The 25,839-nt window shown below is 57.6% G+C and overlaps 2 protein-coding genes across 2 annotated transcripts in view; one reads left to right on the top strand and one right to left on the bottom strand.

Annotated features, from left to right (window-relative positions):
- LIG1 (DNA ligase 1) overlaps window positions 1-3,328 on the bottom strand; it is a 45,245-nt gene extending 41,917 nt beyond the window's left edge. The window contains exon 1 of the mRNA XM_042919240.1: window positions 3,223-3,328. The gene's annotated coding sequence lies outside the window, so the exon portion shown is untranslated. The remainder of the gene's footprint in view (window positions 1-3,222) is intronic.
- A 296-nt stretch (window positions 3,329-3,624) lies between these two features.
- Window positions 3,625-24,651, top strand: ZSWIM9 (zinc finger SWIM-type containing 9). The gene is given in 6 exon segments (XM_042920323.1): window positions 3,625-3,696; window positions 4,775-5,047; window positions 11,980-12,292; window positions 22,250-22,417; window positions 22,419-23,009; window positions 23,011-24,651. Coding segments are annotated over 5 exon segments (2,706 nt in total). The 5' UTR covers window positions 3,625-3,696; window positions 4,775-4,784; the 3' UTR covers window positions 24,382-24,651.
- The last annotated feature ends 1,188 nt before the right edge of the window (window positions 24,652-25,839 follow it).

The raw sequence follows: 25,839 nt of genomic DNA, 5'->3' as shown, positions 1-25,839 counted from the left end.
CATGTGAAACCCTGCGTATCTATTACCTGTTCAATTTCTAGGCCCCATGTAATTATTCAAATGTCATTATCCAGGGGCGCCTGGGCGGCTCAGTCGGTTCCGTGTCCAACTGTGACACAGGTCACGATCTCACGGTTCGTCAGTTCGAGCCCCGCGACGGGCTCTGTGCTGACAGCTCGGAGCCTGGAGCCTGCTTCGGATTCTGTGTCTCCCCGTCTCTCTCTCTGCCCCTCCCCTGCTCACACTCTCAAAATTAAATAAACATTAAGACATATTTAAAAAAAAAAGAAAAAGAAAAAATTGTACTTACCCAGCCTCCCACTCCCTCTGGGAAATGCCCTCCCTGCCCCCCCCAGCAGCCAGGCGCCCTGCCTGGCTCTGAGCACTGGATGAAAGTGATTTTACAAATGAGGCGAGAGAAGCAGAGAGGTCGAGTAATTTGTCCAAAGTCACACAGCCTGAGGGGTTGCAAAGACCCGAAGACAGGTGTCTGGCTCCGGAGTCCATGTCCTTAACTGCTACCTATTCTTTTTTTTTTTTTTTTCTTAATTTTTTGAACGTTTATTTATTTTTGAGAGAGAGAGCGCAAGCAGGGGAGGGGCAGAGAGAGAGGGAGACACAGAATCCGAAGCAGGCTCCGGGTTCCGAGCTGTCAGCACAGAGCCCGACGCGGGGCTCGAAACTATGAACCGCGAAATCATGACCTGAGCCGAAGTCGGACGCTTGACCGACGGAGCCACCCAGGCCCCCCGAAACCGTGCCGTGTCTTGAGCGCAGTGATCGTCACGTAATTCGACGCGTTTCAAAACCGGCAGAACCATACGCCAAAAAGAGGAAGTTGACTCTACGCAATTTTTTTAATATTAAGGAAAACAAAACCACCACCACCAACTCTTGGAGTTACCAACGACTCAACCTCTTTCTCTCACGCCCAAAACTCATCAACCCGTAAATCCCACTGGCGCCGTCTCCAAAAGATCCCCCACAGTCAACCCCGCTGCCACGAATGCTGTCCTAACCCCTCCCTCTTATCCTTCCCAGTATTTAGCACAACCGGACCTTATAGATTAGAATTTGCCCCACTCTCTAGAGCAGTGCCTCTAACACAATTTTCTGCACGATTGAAACGTTCTGTACCCACGTAGTCCAAAAAGCTCACTCTATCCACATGGGGCTTCAAGCATTTGAAACGCAGCTAGTGGGGCTGAGGAGTTTCTCATTTGTTTCTAATTTAAATTTAAAAATGTACATGTGGCAGGTGCCTGGCCGGGGGGGGGGGGGGGGGGGGGGGGGGGGGGGCTCAGTCGGTTAAGCATGAGACCCCTGGTTTCGGCTCAGGTAGTGGGTTCGAGACCCCGTGTAGGGCTCTGTGCTGACACTGCAGAATCTGCTTGGGATTCTCTCTCTCCCTTTCTCGCAGCCCCTCCCCCGATCACTTTCTTGCACACTCTCTCGCAAAACAAATAAATAGATAGATAGAATATTTATATGTGGCTAGTTGCTACTCTATTCAGCAGTGCAGAGCTAAAATGCTGAGTTCCATAAAGGTAAGGATTTTGTCTACTTTGTTCAGATTATGGCCACAGGACCTAAACCAGTGCCTGGTCCTGAATGCATTGGCCCACACATATGCCTTTATTTAAAAAAATCAGGGTAACAAAAAACATCATTACTGAAGAATTACTAAGCAGGATCTTTCGATCTTTCAAAAACCTGGAAGCCACAGGGCAAGGAGTGAAATATAAAAGGGTCTTTAAACAGTTTAGTCTTTCTCTTCTCGTTAATGAAAGCTCACATCTCCTGACCTGTCTGCTCCCCTGACCACCCCCCCTTCCACCCACGGAAAATATTTTACACCGTTCCCCTAAATCCGCTACTCTCTCTCATCCTCTGAGGCTTAGAACAGCTCAACGTCCCCCAAAGACGACTGGGGAAGCTGAGACAGAAGGAAAGTGACTTTTTGCTCAGGGCCACATAGCCAGCCAATGATGGATACCAGGAATGGAGAGAGCCAGCTCCACAAATCGCCTGGGATTATGTTTACAATACCCCAGCCCACTGAATCAGAAGTTCTGGGAATGGAAGGCGGGGGCGGGGAGGGTGGGGGGAGATCTGCAAGCCTCGCAAACTCCCAGAGAATCCTAAGACAAAAGGATATTAAGGAAGTCTCACTTAGACTCTACTGGCCTTTCCTTCATGCCTCCCTCAGGCTAACTAACAGGTGAGAGATTCAAATGGGCTGAAATGGGGACGGGGGGGGGGGGGGGGGGGGCCAAGAAGTGATGTCCTTGATCCCATTCCCTACCGTCTCTCCTCAACGGTTCCCCGCAGCTTTCAGATGCCAGCTCCCCTTTCCAAAGGCTCATCTCTACCAGCCACGTGCGCCCCTGCCTCGCCTTACCCTTCAAGCCGCCCCCTCACCTAAGGTCATCAACATCCTTCTCTCTCGGCTCCCCAGGCTCCTCTGACCCGCCCTCCACCCCTTCGGGCAACAATAAACCCAATACACCGAGACATTTGATTTACTCTCTCCAGGGCCCCCTCCCTTCCCTGGCCTCCGCCAACCCCACCTCAGCTCCGCTCCCTCATCAGGCATCCACAAAGCCAGACCTCTCCTTACACAGAAGGTTCCCGACCCTTCGTTTGCCCTTTGCCTAGACCTGGACCCTTCCACTGATCTCTCTCTCTGCCCCACCTCCGTCCAGCGGGATTCCCTCCCCACTTAAAGCCGACCCCACCTCTCCTGGAACCTTTTCCCTGGCCCCGCCTGCTAGCATCTGGCCCCGCCCAGTAACAAACTTTTCCCCTCCCCCCCCTTCCCCACCCCCTTCCAGGTGGGCCCGCCTCCCCGGCCATTCAATCTCCATGGCCCCGCCCACCAAGCATTTCCTCCCCCCCCCGCCCCTCCCCTCGAGCGTCTACGACCACGCCCCCCCCGCGGAGGCACCGCCCCTCCAGGCCTCTCCTCAAACCCCGTCCGGTCCTGCGGACTCCGGCCCTCGTCTACCCTCTACCTGGCCCTCTCTCCCCCGCGGACGCCCCCCGCCCCCTCAAGCGACCCGCTGCGGGCGCTCTCCCCTCCCTGCCACGCTCTGGGCCCCCTGAGCATCTCCCACGCCGGCTCCTCTGCAGCCGACCGACCCCGCGGAGCCGTGGGCCCCGAGCGTACGGCACGCGCTACGCCCCCCAGTCTCCCAGCCCCGCGTCGGCAGCCCCACTTGCCTCGCGCCGGCCCCGCGCGCCGCTGTCTCGCGCGTCACACCCGGAACCGCTCGGCGCTCGACTGCGGTCCTCAATTGGCGCCACGGAATTCGCGCGCAGACTGGGGCGGGCGGGGGCGGGGCCGCGCCGGGGGGGCGGGGCCCGGGCGTCGTCCCCTCCGCCGCTGCCGCCCGGGGGACGCTGGGAGTTGTAGTCTCCCCGACCGGAGGCTACTAGGCAAAGGGGTGAAGTGGGGTGAGCCCTCCCGCAGAGCACGACGGGAAACGGCCCGCGCTTTTCCCTCGCTCGGGGTGGGCGGGTGTAGCTGTGGGTCCGAGAAGTGACTGACGGGGAAAGGAGATTCAGGGCAAGCCGCTGCGCGTGGCACGGCGGGAAGAGAGGCGGGAGACCGCGCGGGGCATCCCGGGAGCAAGGGCCGGGCCTGGCCCCGGCGCGGAGCATTGTGGGAGGTGGACGCCGCTCCGGGGCGGGTAGGTGAGTGGGGAGGGGCTGGAAGGGTGCACATCTGGGGGAGGGGAGAGGCACAGCTGGGTGGGACAGCGGAGATGGGAGGGCCCGAGGCAGGAGGGGCTGGGAGGGCTTGGGGAGACCGAGGCGGGCTGGGAGGGGCTGCACCCGGTGGGGAGGCGCAGCTGGACGTGGGGGGAGCATCTGGGGTGATGAAGCCCATCTGAAGACCAGGGGCCATGTCTAGGACCAGGATGCACATCTGGGGAGTAGGATAGCTGCGAATGGGAGGAGGGAACCACAGCTGGACTTGGGGGAGCGTCTGGGCAGGAGGGACCACAGACAAATATCGGTGACACTTGTGAGAATTGGCCACAAGTGAATGGGGCACACACCTGTGGGCGAAAAGTACATACTGGATGTGGAGAGGACATCTGGATATGGGAGCGTCTCGGAGGCAGGGGCTACAGCTGGATGTGGCGACCCATGGGGTCACCTCTGGGAGAGGGGCAGCAGCTGCATATCGGAGATACATCCCGGGAGGAGGGAGCCACAGGTGCGTGAAGAATGTGACCGGGGTTGCGGGGTCCGTGCCTGGACGTCGGAGCACATCTGGAGATGGAACATCTTTAGAAGAGGGCACAGATGGATGTGGGTTAGGGCCAAGAGGAGACAGAAGGGGGCGTTTCATAAGAACGGGGGCGCTAGAGGTGGCGGCCAAGTGGAGGAGAGACATCAGGAGGGGGAGGAGGTCTTAACTGGAAGGAGGGAACACATTTGAGGAGGTGTCCACCACGGAACTTAAGAGTCCCATTTTGGGAGAGGGACCCCAGCTGAACCTAGGGGCACATCTACAGAGGAAGGGGCCAGAGCTGAAATTAGGGACCAGGATGACCGGCTCCAGTTGTCCCAAGGAATAATGCAGGGATGGGAGAAAGCCAGAGATGGAGCGTAGATTCATATATAAATATTAATGGGGGTGCATCCCGCCGTGGGCCCCACCTGGAAAGAGGCACCAGCACCAAAGAGGCGGGCGGAAAATGGAGGAGGTGGGGTACCCTGATGGGGACGACTCTGATATCCACGTGTCCCCTCTTCCCCTCAGGCGCCCCAGGATGGAGTCCCCACCCAGCACGGCAGGCCAGGAGGAGCAGGAGCTGCGGGAGCGGGCCTTCTTCTCGTGGGCCGAGTTCAGCCGCTTCTTCGACGCGTGGTGCCAGCAGCGGCTGGCACTCTTCTTCGTCAAGAGCTCCATGCACCTGGCGCGCTGCCGCTGGGCCAGCGCGCCCCCGCTCTACACGCTCATCGACGTGCTCAAGTACAGCTACGTGCGGCTCGTGTGCAAGGACGTGCGCGCGCCTAGCCGGCCCACTGTGGGGTGCGTGAGCTGAGCTGCCCCTTGCTGGGTGCTGGGTGGCGGGGGGCGAGGGGCGGGGGGGGGGGGGGGGGGAAGGGCGGAGGGGAAGCAACGGGGAGGAGTAGGCAGTGAGCCCCCGCGGAGAGAGACCCGGAGGGAGACATGCCCACTAAAACTGCTAAATGCATACACCTTGCAGAGAGGCCGAGAGTAAGGGAGAAAGGGAGACAGCCAGTCTGCTGGCAGGACAAAGGCAAACACACACAGTGAGTGACAGGGTGGGCTCCAATTACAGACTTTTTTTTTTTTTTTAACCTTTATTTATGTTTGAGAGACAGAGCACAGAAGGGGTGGGGCGGAGAGAGGGAGACAGGGAATACAAAGCAGGCTCCAGGCACTGAGCCATCAGCACAGAGCCCCATGCAGGGCTTGAACTCACTGACTGCCAGACCGAGACCTGAGCCGAAGTTGGCCATTTAACTGACTGAACCACCCAGGCGCCCCAAGTTACAGACTTAAATTTTTTTTAACGTATTTATTTTTGAGAGGTAGAGAGAGTGTGTGTGTGCAAGCAGGGGAGGGGCAGAGAGAGAGGGAGACACAGAATCCAAAGCAGGCCCCAGGTTCCGAGCTGTCAGTGCAGAGCCCCACGCGGGGCTCAAACTCACAAACCATGAGATCATGACCCAAGCCAAAGTCAGAAAACTGGGTGAGAGCCACGTTTGGGACACATAGAAAGAGACCAGAGCCAGACTGAGCTGCAGAGAAAGCCACAGGACAAAGAGAAAAAGATTCATCCACGCTTTCTGTAAATACGGGGCCAGGTCCCACACAGGGGCTAGCGATACCTCACTGGGGAGAGCAGGGGTTGAGCGGGACAGACACATCCCCTCCCCTCGTGGAACTTTCAGGCAAGACAGGGAGACTGACACATTATATGAACAAGCTCACAGTTTCCTATAAACATAATGTCACAAGGGGCAAGTGAAACACCCGAGAGAGAGCCGGGAGACTCACCCGGGTGGCCAAGGGTGTTTCAATCGACCCCACTTCTAAATCAGAGCATTCCCCATAAAATGTTTGGTTTCCGGCTTTTCTGGAAACACAGGAGGAGGCTGAGCCCACCTTCCTGCGAGGCAGATGGCCACTCCAGTTAGACTGGGTGATGGCGTTCAGGTTTGCCCCAGACCCCACCGCTCTCCATTGCCTCATACGTGGCCCCCGCCGCTTGTGTGTTTCACCCGCCTGGTCCCTGTGGGTGCATAAGTTTGAGACCCTTGGCTGGAGAGCCATGGGCAAGGACGGGGCACTTAAAGACAGGCTCCGTGTTACAGGGCTGTTGTGAGTTTACCGTGAGACCAAGATGAGGGAAGGCACTTACCCGGTACCCGGAACATGGGCGGCCCGGTAAACGACAGCTATTCTAGAAGTCAGAGAGCACAGCCTCAAGCCAGCAGCCTAGCCTCCGACCCCCCAGGCCTGCTGCAGTTAGCCAGCGACACCGAGCAAGTGACGTCACCCTTCTGGGTCTCAGTCTCCTGCCTTGGAAAGTGGAGGAAGTCGTGGCATCGATCTCCTAGGTTTTGTGAGGATTAAATGAGCTAATACAGGCACGTCGCTCAAAAGACGACGTGAGCACCTTCTGACAGCGATTCTGACCGTAGTTATTTAAACATTTATTGGGAGTTTACTGTTCTCGGTAGTTTACTCACTGCCTATGTAGAAACAGAGACCCAGAAGCAGAGCAGCGTCAAACACCCGTCATCACAGAGAACTCTAGAACGCCAGAGGTTGCGAGCGGCTTGGGCCCAATCCTGGAATCTCTCTTTGTTAACAGAACCCAATTCCAAGTAACAAACACTTATTGAGCACCAACTGTGTGCACGCTCTTTGCTGGGCACTTTGCTCAGTGCTTGAGCAGCTGAGTACCTAATGGAGGAGACAAAGACCCCCCCCCCCAAATGTTATTTTTAAGGGAAATGAGGGCAGTTGTGAGAGAGAAGAAGTTGAAGGGGGGAGGGAGGGGGATAAAAGAGGAGTGGGCAGCTCCATCCGAGAGCTTACGGGGTGCTCCTGGAAGCCTTCCTGGAAGAGGTGACCAGTCAATGAAAACTCGAAGGGCTCTCTCTGTTTATACACTTATGGATGTATGTATCTGACTTCAACACGCAGCGCTTGCTGTGCACAGGCACTGTCCCCAGTGCTCTGCAAATATCACAGGGAGCCAGGGGACAGGAGGGGCAGGGCTGGGGATTGACAGGCTGGTGGTGGCTTTGGGGAGACAGCAGGATGGTCCCGGGATGGGGAGCCCAGGAGGAAGGGGGGATTAGCAAGCCAGTTCAGGGATGATGACTGGGGGCCCACGGTTTCTGAGACCCTCTCTTCCCCCAACTGCTCAGGCAGCACCTGTCCGGTGTCACAACCCGGGAGCAGCCCATAGGCCAGGGTGCTATAGGGGGGGTCTGGTGTGTGACAGGGCAGCAGATGTGGGGGGAATGGTGTCAGGGTCTTGCCCGGCGGGGCTGAGTCCAGGGGCCAGGACTCATCTTGGGGGAGCCCTGGGAGGGCTGTGAGCAGGGGCAGCTCTGGGTTTAGGATGATCCCTCCGGGGGCCACGGGGGAGGGGGGGACGGACGGGAGGAGAGAGACGGGAGGAGAGAGGAGAGAGACGGGAGGCCAGGGAGGAGGCTGGGACCGAGGGTCCCAAGAACACACATCAGGACTTTGTCTCCTTGGTCACTCTGTCCCCCTTTCCCAGAGGATGGTCAGAGAAGTCTTCCTGGAGGAGGGGACACTGAGCTTGAGCCGTGAAGGATGCGTAGGAGGTAACTAGGTGCAAAGGAGGACGAAGAAGGAAAGAACCGAGTAGACCGGTGGCAGTGGGGGTGGGGGAACGTGGATGGTTGGACGAGGTGAGAAGGCACCATAGGCAGGACTTGGTGCTGGGTGGCTTGATGTAACGAGCGGGCTGCCTGGGTACTGGGGGGTTCGTACAGCAGGATTCCATCATTCCACGTCATTTATTTACGGAGCGCCTCCCGGCATTCTGGCATTCTCGGCGCTGGGAAGATAGCGGTTTGCAAAACAAAGATTCCTGCCCCCTTGGAGTTCACATTCAGAGGTGGGGGGCATTATTCCCCCCCACACACCAGGTGTGAGGTAAAGAAGCTAGCAAAACTAGCTTCTGGAGGCTTCAGTAGCCAGTCCTGGGAGGTCCCGGAACCCCAGAGGGGACGTGCTGTTCTCGGGCGAGATGCACAGCCTCACGGAAGTGTGACCTCTCTTGAGCGGGGGGGGGGGGGGGGGGGGGGGGGGGGGGGGGGGGGCTTGTTCTCGGGGCTGAAACACTCAGGCCACAAGACGCCAGACCAGAGAGTTTCACAAAAAGCCCGTGAGTTATCCAGGGGGAAACGTGTCGAGTTAAGAGCCCCACGAACCGGCCGTTTCGGTCAATCAAAGATGACCGCACGTCGGAAACTTCCTTCAGTCCCTCCCGACACCACTGTGGTGGCTGGACATTTTTGTGTCTTGTGTATAACGACTTGTGTGCTTACGGTTTTTCCAAACTTGTGTTATTTTTGTTACTTTAAATAAGGCAAAGCGTCTCACGCGTTTTTGGCAGACTTTTACAACCTAGCAGGCTCCCTGGATTTTATCTGACCTCCTGCACAGAGAAGGAAAGGAACGTGTCGAGGGTCCCCTTCTGGTTTAACGGAGACAGTTCTGAAATATTCATCCTGGCTTCTGAGGAGCCTCACCCTTCTCAGGGGCCATTTGGAAACAATCTGGGAGCGTTTTAGGGAGTGTGCCTGGCATTTACTGCTTGGGAGTCAGGCTTCGTAATGACTCGCCAAGCCCTGGACAGCCTGTGTCACCGGGGTCGACAGACTACAAGGCCCTTGGCCAGGTGCACCCTGCAGCTCTTTTTCGTAAATAAAGTTTTATCGGAACACAGCCAGGCCCATGCATTTACATGGGCTCTATGGCCGTGTTCACCAAATAGAGTATATTTACTGTCTGGCCTTTTGCAGAAAAAGCGCGGCCAGTCCCTGGTCTGCAAACATAAAAACCCCCTGCCAAAACTGCTGGTAGCATCCCTCGCGGAGAAACACGGAGCCTCCTTTCCAAAAGCAGATGTCAGTTTTAAGTATTATTATCAGGGAAATACACCCTGATTGTCCCCCAGCCCCGCCATTTCTCTTTCATTTTTCACAACGCTGGTTGTACCCCCTCGATCAATTTCAGCTACGGGGCCAGGCCCTGCAGTCTGAGGACCATTGTCCTAGACAGACAGGCTCTTTTCACACACAGACGGGTGAGAGAGTTGGGTGTCATCAAAGCGTTGTTTGTAAGAAGAGAGAACTAGAGACGAACTAGAACTAGAGAACTAGAGGGGCGCCTGGCCGGTCAGTTGGAGCGTGCGACTCTCGATCTCGGGGTTGTGAGTTCGAGCCCCACGTTGGGTGTAGAGATTATATGAAAATAAAAATCAAACAAACAAAGCACCCAACGTAGAGCTGGAAGAATTGTGAGTGGAACGTGGGGCAGCCAAAGGAAGGAAACAGCGTTGAAAAAACTGATGGGTGGAAAAGCACGGAGAAAGCAAGTTGCAAAAGTATATATAGAATGTGATGCTCAGGCTAGTTTCCTGTTGCTGCCGTGACAAATGATCACAAACCGGAGGGTCTTAAAACAATGCAAATCTGTGATTTTACAGCTCTGAGGGGGGCGCAAGTCCAGCACGGGACTCCCGGGGCTAAAAAATCAAGGTGTCCGCAGAGCTGGATGTTCCAGGGGAGAACCTGCTGCCTTCCTTTTTCCAGCTTCTAGAAGCACCTGTGATCCTGGGCTTGCAGCCTCTTCTGGGTTTGCCGCTCCTCCAGCAGAGAAGCATTTCTCTCTCTCTCTCTCTCTCTCTCTCTGATTTGCCTCTCTTGCTTCTCTCTTCCCCTTACAAAGACCCTTGTCAGTACACAGGACCCACCTGGATAAGCCAGGATCACGTCCCCATCTCAAGACCCTTAATTTCATCACATGTTTAAAAAAGCACACGCAGCGTATGTATGCAACTCAGTGAATTTCCCGGAAATAATATGCATATGTAACCAGTACCCAGAACAAGGGATACACGCGTCCAGTGCCAAGAACCCCCTCACACTCCCCCCTCTTAGGGTTAACCACTCGAGGTCGTGACCTCTCTTTGATCTCTCCACAGCAGAGTCTAGCTTTCCTCTTGAAATTTCTTTTTTTTTTTTAATTTTTTTTTTAACCTTTATTTTTGAGACAGAGAGAGACAAAGCATGAACGGGGGAGGGTCAGAGAGAGGGAGACACAGAATCGGAAATAGGCTCCAGGCTCTGAACTGTCAGCACAGAGCCTGATGCGGGGCTCGAACTCACGGACCGTGAGATCGTGACCTGAGCCCAAGTCAGCCGCCTAACTGACTGAGCCACCCAGGCGCCCCTCTTTTTTTTTTTTTAATGTTTACTTTTTGAGAGAGAGAGAGAGACTGAGAGAAAGAGAGACAAGGAGCGGGGAAGGGGCAGAGAGAGAGGGAGACCGAGCATCTGAAGCAGGCTCCCTCTAATAGCAGAAAGCCTGAGGTGGGGCTCGAACTCACGAACCTAAGAGATCACGACCTGAGCCGAAATCAAGAGTCGCACGCCTACCCACCTGAGCCACCCAGGCGCCCCTGAACTCGCGATAAACGGGACGCGTGGTGGTTTATCATCCTTCACGTCGGGCTTCCTTCGTACGGCGGGTTCGGGAGATGATCCACGTTGCCGGGGACGGTAACGATTTGGTCCCTCTTCCTGTTGGTTAGTGCTGCGTTTGAGGAATATATCCCTGCTTACTTCCCACGCTTGAGTGGAAATCCTGGGTCCCGGAGGGGCACATCCGTGATCAGCGTTAGCAGATCGTGTCACGCAGTGTTCCACAAGTGACTTAGGTTTTACGCGCCCGTGGTCTAGAAGTACGAATCGGGCCTGCCCCGCCTCCTGGCCTGCGCTCCACGTTTATTTCGTTTATTTCGTCCTGGCAGCGTGTAGTGGCATGTCCTTGGGGGTTGCTGTTTGCATTCCCTCCATGCCTGGTGAGCTGGAGCGCCTCGTCATGTAGACAAAGTTTCCGAACCTAAGAACCTACCTCCTGCTGCTTACGGGTACCTAAAAACATACGCAGGAAGGCAAAATACCCACTTTGGGAGGTGGCCACTTTGGGGGGCAGAGGAGGGAGGGGTCCTTTTTGGGGGAGGGCAGGTGCACAGGGGCCCTGCACTCGCGATGTTGTTACTGCTAAATGGGAAATGGCAGTGTTTTCTTTCTTAAAATTGAGATAAAGATGAGAAGCTAAATCGTTCTCGAGGTGCCGTGGTAGGTAAAGGGCCGCGGCAAACCCTGAGCACACGGGAAGCCAAGTGCTTTCCATACATCAACTCTTTCAACCCTGACAACAAGCCTAGGAGACAGGCACCAAGCATATTATCTCCCTTTCAACTCAGGAGGAAACTGAGGCACAGAGGCTGGAAGCCACTCGCCCAGGGTCACAGGACCGGCGGAATCGTGAGGCCCTCTCTCTTCTCTGTGCAGGAAACAATTCTTAATTTTAGAAAACAATCAGGGGCGCCTGGGCGGCTCCGGGGGGCGGGGCGGGTGAAGTGTCCGACACTTGATTTCGGCTCAGGTCATGATCTCAGGGCTGTGAGATCTAGCCGGAGCCCAGCGTGGGGCTCTGGGCTGAGTGTGGAACCTGCTTAAGATTCTCTCCCTCCCTCGCCCTCTGCCCCTCCCCCATTTGCGCGCGCACGCGTGCTCTCTCTCTCTCTCAAAAAATAAATTAGAAAAAAAAAGTATATAAAATGAAAATGTAAAAAAGGAGACAGAGAGAGAGACAGAGAAGGAGGACAAGGGCAGAGGGTGATGTGACGGCGGCGGTGGTCGTTCCTCCCGCAGGCCCCCCCAGCCCGGCTGCCCGGCCTTCATCATCGTCAAGCTGAGCCCGCTGCGGGACCGCCTCGTGGTGACAGAGTGCCAGCTGACCCACTCGCACCCGGCCTGCCCGCTCGAGTTCGCCTACTACTTCCGCCCGGGCCACCTGCTGGCCAACGCCTGCCTGCCCGTGCGCACCACCAACAAGATCTCCAAGCAGTTCGTGGCCCCCGCCGACGTGCACCGCCTGCTCTCCTACTGCAAGGGCCGCGACCACGGCGTCCTGGACGCCCTGCACGTGCTCGAGGGGCTCTTCCGCACCGACCCCGAGGCCAAGGTGGGGTCTCGGGAGAGGCAGCCGGGGGCGGGGGACGGCCACGCCCAGAGCCTCGCGGGTCATTCATTCACCCATCCGCCCACTCCTCCATTCGCTCCTTTCATCCATTCCTCCGCGCTGGTCATTCGCCAGGTGCTTATTGCTAGGTGCTGGGGAGGCCGCAGCCTGCAAGACGCGTGGTCCCCGGCCGCGGGGACCTGGCCGGGCAGCGCAGCGCTGGGCCGGAAGAGCTCCCTGCCCCCACGGAAATGCGGGGGGAGCGGGATTCTCCGGAACGGTAGCCCCTGGCCACGCGTGGCTATTGGGCACTTGAAAGGTGGCCAGTAGGACCGAGGAACCGAGCTTTAAGTTTCGTTTCTTTTTAACTAATTGCGATTGAAATAACCGCGCCTGGCCCTGGGGCTGCCTTGCAGAGGAACGGGCTTGAATTCCCTCGCCTCCTCGAGTCCTGAGTCACACCCCAAGGTGATCAGATGTCAATAGGGTTGGGGCTAGGAAGAAGACGAGTCAGAAGGGCAGGAAGTGCCCTCTAAAAGACATTTTGCAAACCTGGACGACACGCGTAGAAAACGCACAGACGCGAAGCATGTAGTCTGCCGAATGCCCGCAGAGTGGAAACACCCAGATCAAGGCTCGGAAGGGAGGGGGCTTCCTCACCGAAGGTGACGGGAAGGAGGTGGCAGAGTGAGGGGTAGGGTCGGGGAGCATCAGGTGAGGACATGGAGAGGGACGGTTAGTTGGAAGGGCGCGGCTTTAGTTTGAGTGGTCACCGAAGGTCTCTCTAAGGAAATGCTGGCGAAACAGGGGAGACAACGGAGGCAGGGCCCCCCCCCCCCCCCACTCGATCTGCAGAGGCAGGGGAGTTCCAGGCAGAAGGAATAGCCCATGTAAAGGTTCAGAGGCTGGAGCATGCGAGCTGTTTGTCCAAGAGAAATCTTTCTGCTGCTTTCAGAGCTGGGGTGGACGTGAAGGAAGGGGGTGAGGGGGGTTGGGGGACTTTTCTCTTGTGCAGGGAAGAGGTCCCAAGTCAGGGCACCTGGGCGGCTCAGTCAGTTAAGCGTCTGGCTCTTGATCTCGGCTTTGATCCTAAGCTCACGAGCCAAGCCGTGATGATCGAGCCCCATGACGGGGTCTACGCCGACCGTGCGGAGCCTGCTAGGGATTCTCCCTCCCTCCCTCCCTCTTCCCCTCCCCTGCTTGCACTGGAGGGCACACGGTCTCGCTCTACCCACACCTAATACTGGTGCTAACGTTAGTTAACATTTGTCAGGCACTTAACCGTGGGCTAAGCACGACCCTAAGCGGCTGTACATTGAAAGCTCACCAGAGCGTGTGGAGGAAGGACGTCACCATTCTTACCTCCGTTTCACAGACGAGGAAACTGAAGCACCGAGAGGGCAAGCGAGTGGCCCGAGGCCACACCGCTACCTAATGACGGAGCTGGACTTCAGCCCTACACCGTCTGAGATGCGGGGATGTTCTCTTCACTGCTCGGCTACTCCCCAGTTTGGAAATGAGGCTCGGGCCCCTCCCATCAGTTCTAGCCTCCGGAGAGTTGAGGGTCGCACCCAAGTCCGTTTGCTGCTCTGTCAAATGGGGCTTCGCACACACGCGCTCCCCACCCCACTGGTCTTTGCCGAGCTATTCCGTCCTCCACTGTCCACCATCAAATAAATCAGCCTCGGCTGTCTTTTCTGGAAACACCTGTGCTGTGTAGGGCTGCCTCCATGAGAAGCAGCTTGCTGACAGATGAAAGCTTTCAAGGTCAAGGGATTGTCCTTTTAACTTCCAGTTTGGAAGCTGCCATAGACCCCGGCTAAACCAGGGTCGGCTCCCGAGTCTGTGGTTTGGCCTTGACAGTTATTTTTTGTTATTTTAAAAAAATTTATTGAGAGAGAGAGAGAACGAGCAGGGGAAGGGCAGAGAGAGTGGGGGACAGAGGATGTGAAGCAGGCTCCATGCAGACAGCAGAGAGTCCGATGCAGGGCTCAAACCCACGAACCACGAGCTCGTGACCTGAGCCAACACCAGGGGTCTGATGCTAACCCACTGAGCCACCCAGGCACCCCCACCTTAATACTTGTAAAAGAAATGAGGAAGATGTTCTGGAACACCAAGAGGCAGACTAGTGAATGGGTTATTCCTTTTTTTTTTTTTTTTTTAAGTCTTTCTTTTTTGAAAGTGAAGAAGGGAGGAGGATGGGTAAAAGTCAGGCTGCCAGCTTCCAGGAACCAAACGGGGGAAGAGGGCTTTGGGATGCCCTGTCCCTCATCAGATGGCCCTGTGGTCCGCAAGGCCAGGGACCCTTTCTGTTCTACGCTCTTCGCAAAAGAAACCTCCAGCCACCTGGGGATGAGAGGCAACTTGACCTTGAGAGGTCTAACTGCTTCTTAAACGGCCACCAATTTGTCTTTTTTGACCCCCACCCTGCCTCGTGCTGCCAATTCCTTTTGAAGATGCTGCTGTCGGTCCTCAGCATTTTCCAGTTGCAGGTTCAGGAATCACGAGGTTTGGGGTTTGGGCTTTATTTTGCGGGGGAGTGGGGAGCGATCGGCTTGTCCATCTGTTTTCCAGCTTCCTGAGTTTGGTTCCTGCTCTTTCCTTTTCTGTAGCTCCTCCCAGCCAGCTCCTGTGGGAGGGATTCCTTTTTTTGGTTTGCTTTTGTTTTGTTTGTCTGTTGGAGGGATTACTTTGCAAAGCCAGATGCCTGGGACCCCTGAGTGGCCGTGGCCCGCTCGGTCTGGGGAGCGGACTGTGTGTGTGGAGCGGACCGGACAAGAGTAGTGTGCCCCAAAGCCACTGCCACGGTTCGTGGGCAAGACTTCCGTAGCCGCTTCATCCGGGGAGGTGTTAAGACCTTTTATGATCTGCCCCAAGGCAGCGATGATGGGCTGAGGTGTTCGGTCACATCTCCATTACCTCATTTCTGGCAGGCTCTAGGGTAACCAGCTGGCCAACTGGCTTTCTGGGCAGAGAGGGAGCTGGAACAGAAACGTGGTACCTTCTCTCACAGGTATGCTCTGCCTTCTGAGAAAGGTGACTGTTGATCTGAGTGTGCTACCTGTACGTACGCTAAAAGGTCAACCGGTACAGGCACAGTGGAGGACAACTGGACAATGTCCGTCCACACGACCGCTTTGGCCCCTCTCCTGCGGGCGGGAATCGATGCTGCAAACGACGCTGGCAGCCGATCCGAACAGATCGCTCAGATACGGTTTTGAGGTTAACGACACCGCGAAGCAAGGTGCAAAACCGTGCATAACGTGCTGTTTTGTGCGCGGGAGGCAGAGAATGAGGCTATGTGGCTATGCTGGCTCGTGTTCACAGAAAGAAGCTCCAGAAGACACCCAGGAGGTGGAACAGGCACAGGAACAGCGAGTGGGTTGGCGTGGGTGGAAAAGCAGGGGAAGAAGGCCGTGGCTGTGGAGCTTCATATGATTAGATTTCTGGACCCTGTGCACTTTTTTCTTTTTTCTTTTTAAACTTCTTAATTTTATTTTTAGAGAGAGTGCACGTTTGAGAGAGGCAGACAGCGAGAGACAGAGAGAGAGAGAGCGCGCGCGCGCGAGAGAATCCCAAGCAGGCTCCATGCTCCATGCTGAGCCCGACACGGGGGCTCGATCCTATGACCCTGGGATCATGACCTGAGCCCAAACCAAGAGTCGGTCGCTCAACTGACTGAGCCACCCAGACACCCCTGGACCCTGTGGGATTTTTGCACGTTCAAATGGTTCATTTTAGAAGAGAAGGTGAGGGGCGCCCGGGTGGCTCAATTAAGCGTCTGACTTTGGCTCAGGTCATGAGCTCATGGTTCGTGACTTCGAGCCCCACGTCGGGCTCTCTGCTGTCAGCCCAGAGCCCGCTTCAGATCCTCTGTCTCCCTCTCTCTCTCTCTCTCTCTCTGCCCCTCCCCTGCTCTCTCTCTCTCTCAAAAATAAATAAATGTTAAAAGAGAGAGCGAGAGAGAAGTGAAAATAGGCCAGGGTCCCAATGTACCATACTGATCTGTTTCTACGTAGAAAAGAAAAATCAGGGGGTGAGCGATAGAGTATCTTAAAACTGGGTCAGTCGGGACGGCCCGGAGTTCGCGGTGGCGATGACCGGACCTCGAGCAGCAGCAGCCCCGACGTTTATTCCCTGCTCACGCCGTGCGCCCGCTATGGGTTTTTGGTAATAGTTCTGCCCACCTGAGTCATCCTAACACGGTCCGCGTATGTATCAGGAAGGGACACGCCAGGTCAGGTCGCTTCCGCTCCCGCTTCCTTGGCCAAAGCCAGTCACATGACCCTGCCCGACTGCAAGGTGGCAGGGAGGTGCATTGCTGCCCCGTGCCCGGGACACCGTGACTTGGCACGTGGCGAAGGGCGACCGCGGGCGGAGAGAGGGCCGTCGCGCCCGGGGTCCTCCAGAGCCCTGCCCGGACCCAGGCTCGTGTTTCCCGGACCGAGCCGCTCGCGGCTCGTCTTAGCCTCTGGTCAGCGCTCCCCCAGGGCCTGTCCCCTGAGCCCCACAGCCTTGGCACACCAGACCAGCCGCTTTCTGGGTGCTCTGCGAAGAGCTAGACGCTGACTTTGTCGATGCCGTTAGGTGCCAAGAGCTGTAGGCACCTTCCGGCCGGGCCCCTTGCCAGCCGTGGGACATCCCCTGTGGTGCAAACGCCTTGCTCCCGGGGCCTCCGCGTGTTCATCCGTAGAACGGGGGTAACAGTGCACACACCCCTTCGTAGGACGTGTGGATGTGTGCGTCCCTGCGACAACACTGCCCGAAAGCCAGGAGGCCCTGTACGTTCGGCTATTGAGCTATTATCTTTATTCCCTCAGGTCGGGAATAGTCTAGAGACCAGGGCCGTTCCGATCGTGTGAAAAGGGGGCGCGTGCTCACACGGAGGAAGGGGTGTGGGTGGCACATGTCGCGAGCCGTGGTTTCCGGGGTTCACGTCTGTGGAACCCACCGTCTACGGCGGCCGCATCTGTTTGTGTGTCTGAGATGACGCCCTGACCGCGCCTGACACCTGTCGGCCGCGCGCCCTTGAACCAGGCCCGTGGGATCGCTTTCGTGAAGGCCGAGGGGGTAGCGTGGGCAGGAACAGGGACTCGAGGCCCCAGCCGCCTTGGGTGCGAATTCCTGCTCTGCCGCTCACTGCCCGCGGGACCCCGGGCGAGCAGCGGAAGCTCTCTGTGCCTCAGTTTTGCCATCTGGAAAATGGGGGCGGTAACAATGGTAGCTGTTTCACAGGACTGCTGTGAGCATTGGAGGAGGTGAGGCCTCGGCACAGAAAAACCCCCGTCCTGTGTGGTGCCGACGCGGGGGCTCAAACCCACGGACCGCGAGATCATGACCTGAGCTGAAGTCACACGCCCAACCGACTGAACCACCCAGGTGCCCCTCACCTCCTCCTACTCTTAAGATGTCCTGATGGCCCCCCCCTCAGTGCCCGAACTGGTACTTGGCACATCAGATTTGTTCCGTAAATATTTGGTAGCGAAACTCATATTTGGGGGAAAACTGAGGTATCCCCACCTTTGGCAAAGGCCGCCACACACACACACCCCCTTGGCAGCATCCCCCACACGTCTCCCTCGGCTCCTTGCTTTCCCCCCCCCCCCCCAACAATTTCAGGGATCTGGACTTGGATCCCCAGCCCCGTTACCTGTTAGCTCCGTGGCCCTGGGCAAGTCATCCCCCTCCCCCGGTGTAGTTGGGGACCCTAAGGCCGCCCTCAGTTGCCAGGAGGACTCACAGAGCTCAGCAACACTGTTACACTCCCAGCTACGGTTTATTACAGCGAAAAGGACACAGATTAAGAATCAGCAAAGGGAAAAAAGGCGCGTGGGGTGGAGGCGGGAGGACACCAGGCGTGAGTTTCCATTTGTTCTCCTGGCGTTCAGCTCTGCCAGCAACATTGTGTCACAGGCTTGGAGTATTGCCAACCGAGGAGGCCCCCCCCCCCCCCCCAGCCCCGGTGTCCAGAGATTTTGCTGGGGTTCCGCCACATAGACGCGCCTGACTGCCTGAGTGGCCGCCCTGGGTCTCCAGCCCCTCTGGAGGTCAGGATGACACTGTGTGGCTCAAGCGCCCCCCCCATCATAAATCATTCCCGTCTTCGCATAGACTATCTAGAAGTGGTCCAAGGCGCCCAGACATTCTTATCCGGCAGGACGTTCTTATCTCCCAGCAGCTGGGCAAGAGCCAGACCTTTCTTTGGAATACGCTGAGCTCAGACAGCCCAGACGGGTTGAGGTAATCCTTCACTGCCTCGGTTGCCCTATCTTCAATAGAAGGAAAATGATCGTCCCCTCTCAGCAATGGCCCTCGCTCACTCGGAGGTCCCCGCACCAACCTCAGTCCCATCAGCCTTTCTCTTGAGCACGCTGTCCGTGCGCGGGGACCCATAAAAACAGCCGACACTCAGCACATACTGATCTGGGACCAGGCACTGCTCTTCATGCTTCGTGCAAATGAGCCCATGTGATGGTGCGCCCCACCTTTGCAGGCGCGAGCAGGGGAGGCCCAGAGAAGTTCAGACACTTGCCCTGAGCCACACAGCCGGTGCGGAAGCTCGCACAGCTGGTAAGAGGAAGCACCACAGCCTGGCTCCAGGGTCTGGAACGCTTAGCCGCCCTGGGTTCATTTATGCCCGTGTGCCAGGCCCACAGTAGACTGTCCATCAACGCCATTTGATGAACAAACAGGGGTGGAAGGAAAGCCTCCGTGCCCTCTTCAGAAAGAAAACCCAAGATCAGAAATCTGAGTTATCCCTTGAAGAATGGAGATCAGGTTCAAACTCGCCAAGTGCCTGCCTGCTCTGGGAAAGCCTCTTGGCAAATACATTTCGCTTTATTTACTTTTCTGTTACTCCTGACTCCGGAGGAGAGACGGACAAGAACTCAAGACTATAGAAACAGGTCACTCTTTTAAACCCGTTCCACTTAGGACAATTTTGTCTTTGCATTAATTTCTACACCAGCGCTGTCTGACAGGAATTTCTTTTTTTTTTTTTTTTTAAGTTTATTTTATTTAGTTTGAGAGAGAGAGAGAGTGAGTGAGTGCAGGGGAGGGGCAGAGAAAGAGAGGGAGAGAGAGAATCCCAAGCAGGCTCTGAGCTGTCAACGCAGAGCCCGACGCGGGGCTCCAACTCATGAACCTGTGAGATCATGACATGAGCCGAAATCAAGAGTCGGACGCTTAACTGACTGAGCCCCCCGGGCACCCCTGACACAACTTTCTACGATGGTGCAAATGTCCTGCGGCATTCAGGAGAGCAGTCACTAGCCTCGTGTGGCTAGGGTGAAATATGTCTAATGTGACTGATGAACTGAGTTTTTATAGGTTGTCAAATATTAATTCACTTAAATTTAAATAGTTACAGGTGGCTATACAGGTTGGACAGAGCGCAGTTCTAGATTGAAACATTTGCTGAGATAAATCGTCAAGCAATGATGTCAAAACTCAGGATAGGTTGAAAAAAATCGTAGGGGGATAGTAACTAATCAGCTATAAGATTACGAGGCTTTTTCATAACATTTATTGAATTCGGACACTGGTTAAGATGCTGACTATAAGGCTTCTGGGTCAGGAAGACAAAATTTTTTTTTCCCTTGGGACTCTACCAGACCTTTTTTTTTTTTTTTTTTTCAATTAGAGGATATTTTTTCTTTCCCCTTGAAAGCTAAGAACAATGCAGTGCTTTTTAACCACCCTGTAGGAAGAGGTTGGATGATGGCAGAACGGTTTGTGGAGAGATCTGTGCTTAAGTTATTCAGATCCTGGCCCTGCGGCTGGGGGTTGGCACCGACAGGGACATGCAGGACAAGGCTGACCATCAACCCTCTGCCCCATTCAGTGGCTTTTGTGCGATGACGATGCCCAGAGTGACTAAGGCCAAGGAGGACAAGAAGGACCAGAAGATGAGGTCCAAGGGTCTGATCGCCCAGCCCACAGTGTGGCGTGAACTCTGGGGGTGGGGGGGGGGTACCTGTAGTGGGATTGGGGAGTCCTGGGAAAGGAAAAGCTTTCAAGCAGGGGAGGGGGTGATCTGATCTGAAGTTTTGAAAATGAAACAGAGATGGGGCAGGTTGGGGCGGGGGTGGCGGGGGTGGGGGTGGTCAATGAGCATCGAGTATGGCTTGAGGCTGCCCACCTCTGGAGGGCGCTGGAGACGTCCAAGGGGCCATGTTCCTGCAGAGGCAATCCAGTGGATGGATCTGGAGCCTGGAGATACAGAACTGAGAGTTACCAGCTGACAGATGATAAAAGGCCGGGTGACCAGAGGCGATCGCCTGGGCAGAGCCTAGCGACTGGAAAGAGCAGAGGAGAGGACAGGACCACAGCTCAGCAACATTTAGAAGTGGGGAGTGGAAGAGGGGTGAGGCAAGCGAAGGAGACAGAGCAGGAGACGCCTGGGAAGAAGGAGGACAGCCAGGAGTTTTCAGGGTGACAGAAGCCAAGAGAGATTCGTGTTCCAGAAAGGGGGGCAGCGTCGTCCCTGTCCTCTGAGTGCTGCGGTGAATCAAGTGACACAGAAACAATAGCGGGATTAGATCCGCATCAAGCCTGGGACACAAATGATCTCATTTTGGCCTCTCCACGACCCTATTCTATAGACATCGCCTCAGTTTGGCAACTCAGCCCAGGGTCCCACACCGGTAAGAGCCGAAGCCAGGTTGCAAGATAAGACTCTTCCCTGAACTCCAGAGACGTGGCCTGTGGGTATCGCTGCACGCTTTGTGCCTTCGTCCACCCCGGGGAGGTAGCAAGCTGATGCCACGGTCTCCATTCAACGTATCAGGAATGCAAAACACAACATCCCTCACCTCGTGGGGCTCCCATCTCCGGAAGGGTGAACGGGCAACAAGCAAGTCGAGATGTGACGTGCTTCGGGGTGATTAAGTGCCAGGGCCAACGGTGGCTAGAGAGAGCCGGGGTACTTGCTAAGAAGGGAGGGCCGGAGCGGGCCTTTAGGAGGACACGGTTTTGGGGGCAAGGGCGATAATCGTAGCGACTGCGAACGCTTGGAGAGCCCTTCCTATTTCTTGAGCGCCTATTGCCGAATGTATCATTTGTGCCAGGCAGTGTTCGAAATGCTTCCGTTCGTTTCATCCTTCCCGTCGCGGGGAGTATCTCGTAACATTCTTCCAAGGGGGTGTTGGTCAGGGAAGTGGCCGGGAGCCACACACAGCCAGGAAGTGGGGGCCCCAGGGTCTCGGCCTTGCGCTGGCTCTAGACCCCACGCTGGACCTGCCCCCCTGAGCACGAAGGAACGCGTCTGCAGCTCCCAGACGCGGAAATGGGGGGAACGACGAGGTTAAGGAGGAAACTGAGGCTCGGAGAGGTTACGTCACAAGGTTAGAAAGTGATGGGGCCGGGACTCAAAATCAGGCGACCTTTCTGCGCAGCCTACGGCTTTATTGCTAGATAGACCGGTGGCTCTCAACCTGGAGCGCGCGTGGGGATCCCGTGGAGGGCTTGTCAAACACGGATGGTGGGGCCCTCAGAGTTTCTGACTCAGCAGGTCTGGGGTGGGCCTAAGAATATGCGTTTCGGTCAAGGTCCCAGCGGGCGCCGCTGCTCCCAGCCCTACACTTTGAGAACCTTTGCCCCAGCCTGCCTCTCAGCGCAGGAAGGAATGAATACCCAGCCCCCAGTAGGTACACTGAGGCTCAGAGAGGCTGGCCCGTGGGCAGAAACCCCACAGCTATTAGATGGCGGTGCCGGACCTCAAGCCCGGGCAGTCCGCCTCCTGAGGTCGCGTTTTTACACCATCCCATCCCCCCCCCCCCCTGCACCGCCGCCTGCCGGTCGGAGGAAGAAATGCCTGCACGCGGGAATGAATGAATTCCCATTTCCCCGTCGGGGACACGGAGCTCCGGGGACCGCCGGGCTCCCTGCCCCCCGCGCCCCCCCCCCCGCCCCGGGCGATCCCTGACCGCTTTCCCTGCCTCCCCGCCCCGCCCGCAGGTGAAGCTGGTGTTCGTGGAGGACCAGGCGGTGGTGGAGACCGTGTTCTTCCTGACGTCGCGCACCCGGGCGCTGCTGCGGCGCTTCCCGCGCATCCTCCTGGTGGACCGGCTGCCCGGGCTGCAGGGCGCGCTGGACCTGCTGGCGGTGCTGTGCGTGGACGGCGCGGGGGCGCGCGCGCCAGGCCGCCTGCTGCGTGGCGCGCCCGGGCACGCCGAGCCTGCTGCGCTTCGCGCTGGCCTCGCTGCTGCAGAGCGCGCCCGACGTCAAGGGCCGCGTGCGCTGCCTGACGGCCGGGCCCGAGGTGGCGGCGCAGCTGCCGGCCGTGCGCCAGCTGCTGCCGGGCGCGCGCGTGCAGATCTGCCGCGCGCAGGGCCTGGAGACGCTCTTCAGCAAGGCCCAGGAGCTGGGCGGCGCCGGCCGCGAGGACCCGGGCCTGTGGCCGCGCCTGTGCCGCCTGGCCGGCGCCTCGTCGCCCGCCGCCTACGCCGAGGCGCTGGCCGAGCTGCGCGCCCACGGCCCGGCCGCCTTCGTCGACTACTTCGAGCGCAACTGGGCCCCGCGCCGCGACATGTGGGTGCGCTTCCGAGCCTTCGAGGCGGCCCGGGACCTGGACGCGTGCGCCCTGGTGCGCGGCCACCGCCGGCGCCTGCTCCGCCGCCTGAGCCCCTCGCGCAGCGTGGCGCAGTGCCTCCGCGACCTGGTGGCCATGCAGTGGGCCGATGCGGCCGGGGAGGCGGCGCCCGAGGGCCCCGACGGCGGGGGGGCCTTGGCCAGAGGGCGAGCCGGGGAGGGGAGCCCACGTGGAGAAGGAAAGGATGAAGGGCCTGGAGAGCGGGGACTGGGCAGGGGCCCCGAGAGAAGGAAGTATTTGGCGAGGCGCCCAGTTGGAGAAGGAGTGGGCCCGAGGAGTGGAGGCCAGAGACCGGGGAGGGGCTCAGTTAGAAAGTGACTCGGGGAGAGGGTTGCAGGTCCAAGACTGGAGAGGGTCCCAGTCGGAGAACGAGCACTGGAGAGGGCCAGAGATCAGAGACTGGAGGGGGGCCCCGTTGGAGGCCGAGAAAGATTGGGGACCAGAAGGTTACGCAGGGAGAGGGGCCTGGTTGGAGGACGGTGGGCCGAGAGCATTGGAAGGGTATACCTGGAGGATGGCCCAGCTGGAGGGTGACAGCATTAGGGTGCTGGAGACCACAGAGCGGAGGGGGGCCCCGTTTGATCCTGAGAGGGCCAAGAGTCTTGAAGGGAGCACCTGGCGGGGGGCCCAGCTGCACGATGAGAGGGCACACGGACTGAAAACCAGAGACTGGAAGGGGCCTCAGCTGGAAGCTGAGAAGGGAAGAGGGCTGGAGGTCAGGACCTGGAGGGGGCACCATGTGGAGAAGCCCAGGGAGTTGGTCCCTGAGAATGGAGACCAAAGGGGGCCCCAGTGGGGAGATGAGAGGCAGAGAGGGCCAGAGGTTGGAGAAGAGAGGGAAGTGAAGTTGGGCGTCAAAAGAAGAAGGGATCTGGAAGACGTAGTTCTGGTCCATCTGGGGGACACGAGGGTGACAGGCCTGGAGAACGGAGAGGGAGCCCGGTCTGTGGGCCCCAAGGGCCGAGGAGAACAAGGGATGGGGTGTGGGGGTGCAGGAGGGAGGTGTCTAGGGCTGGGGAACGGAGTCCCGTGTGGGCCCGCCGTGGGAACTGTGTGTGAAGGCGATCCAGAATGGGCAGGGACGCGGAGAGTGTGCCTGGCCGCTGGGGAGAGCCCGCAGGAAGGGGGTCAAGAAGAAGGTCCACGGGAACCAAAGAGGCCTTGCTGCTCCTCCGCAGAGGAGGAGGTGGACTGGGAGCCCCTGGCCAAGTTCCGAGCGGCCTGCGGGCCGGAGCTGGCGGAACTGGTGGCCGAAGAGCTGGCCTTCGCCAGGCAGCACGGGACCCGGGGTTTCCACTGGACTGGAGCTGGGTTTGCCCTTAAGGACGGAACCTCGGACTTCTTCCTGGACAGGGCCCTGACCCGCTGCAGCTGCTCTATCCACGCCGCCCGCCGTCTGCCCTGCCGCCACCTCTTTGCGGCGCGCCTCCTCACGGGGGCAGCCTTATTCCACATGGACCTGCTCAGGGACTGCTGGGGGAGAGCCCCAGAGCCCTGACCCATCGGGCCCCCGCCTGCCACCCTCCGCTGTGAGGGCAGGAGGGCGCTCTTCGATCCCAAAGATAACAGGGCTGAGGCCAAGGAGGCCACCTCAGTCCCTCTGGCCACTTCCTGTGTCATCCAGGGACCTCACCTTGGCCGTTTGCCTCTCTGGGCCCTAGGGGAAGCTGACAGTGGTCTCTGAGGTCCTGGAGGCACAGTGTGGAAGAGGGTGGCGGCTAGGACGGCTCCTGAGGGCCTCCCTCAGGAGAGGAGATGTGTGATGAGACAGGGGATAGAAGGGGGGGTCAGACGGGGGGGCAGAAGCAAGGAGGGGACAAAGCTGGGGGAGGGGAGGACACCAGGATACGGGGAGAGCCCAGGCAGGAGCAGATGGTCCGTCCAGAGAGTGCAGGGGTGAAGGAGAAAGCAAAGGGGAGTGTCAGACAAACGGAAGGGGGGAGAAAAGAGGAGAGAAGCTAGCAGGGAGACCCGCGGAGAGAGGACAACAGAGGCAGAAATGGGGGAAAGCAGAGGGAGGCAGGAGAGAAGGAGGCCAGGGTGGAGGACAGAGGGGGAAAAAAAAAAAAAAAAAAGACGCATGGAAAGGAAAGGTATAGGAGGTAGGGAGAGAAGGAGCAAGAGGGGAGTGATTTGAGAGTCCCCAAAGCCTGGAGGCTTGGATCCCCTTGGCCTTCTGGTTGGTCATTTCCAGAAGAGACTGGATGGGGGAAGGGGTATGGGGGGAGGGGCGGAGGCTCTCCAGTGGGAGAAGGCAACAGTCTGGACTATTGTGCTTCAAGATCGGAATAAAACAGTATTATTTTGGTTTCTGTACTGAGTTCCTGGCTTCTCGGGGGAGGCGGGGTGGCCCAGACCTGGAGAGAAAGTCAGGTGGTCCAGCGGTCCATTCTATCGACAAGACCTCCTGGGGCCAGATGGCATGGAGGGGCCGGAAATGAGTAGATTCCCCCTGGCAGCTCGGGCCTCTTCCTCCCTCATCTGGACCGGTATGCCAAGGTGACAACTTGGCCGACATCGGTGGAGTCTACCCTCAAATGACTAGCCCAGGCCGATCTCAGCCACGGTGCCAGCGATTGGTTTAAGAAGGGGCACGTGACTGAATCCTGGCCAATGGGTCTGCTCAGGGTGGGAGGCTACTGAAGGTTCTCTCAGTCCTAGGAAGAGGCCCCAGGATGAGGGGGGTCTTGACCTAGACCTGCTTGCCAGCATCTTGATAGAGCCTGGGAATGAAGCCCGCGCTGAGGGTGACAGCTAAGAGATGCCCTCTATGATCCGCCCCCCTCCCAACACCCTGGGAGGTGGACATTGTGCCCATTTTCCAGCTGTGGAAATTAAGTCACAGAATTGCAGTGACTTGCCAATGGACACACAGCGGAGAGTCCCCGTCCCCCGAGCCAAACCTCCACCTCTGCACTCACAATGGCTCCCATTTGTTTTTTTGAAAATGTTTATT

This window comes from Panthera leo, chromosome E2 (genome assembly GCF_018350215.1).
Source record: "Panthera leo isolate Ple1 chromosome E2, P.leo_Ple1_pat1.1, whole genome shotgun sequence".
Classification (NCBI taxonomy): domain Eukaryota; kingdom Metazoa; phylum Chordata; class Mammalia; order Carnivora; family Felidae; genus Panthera; species Panthera leo.
Note: the sequence above shows the minus strand (reverse complement) of the source record. Positions and strands in the feature narration are given on the sequence as shown.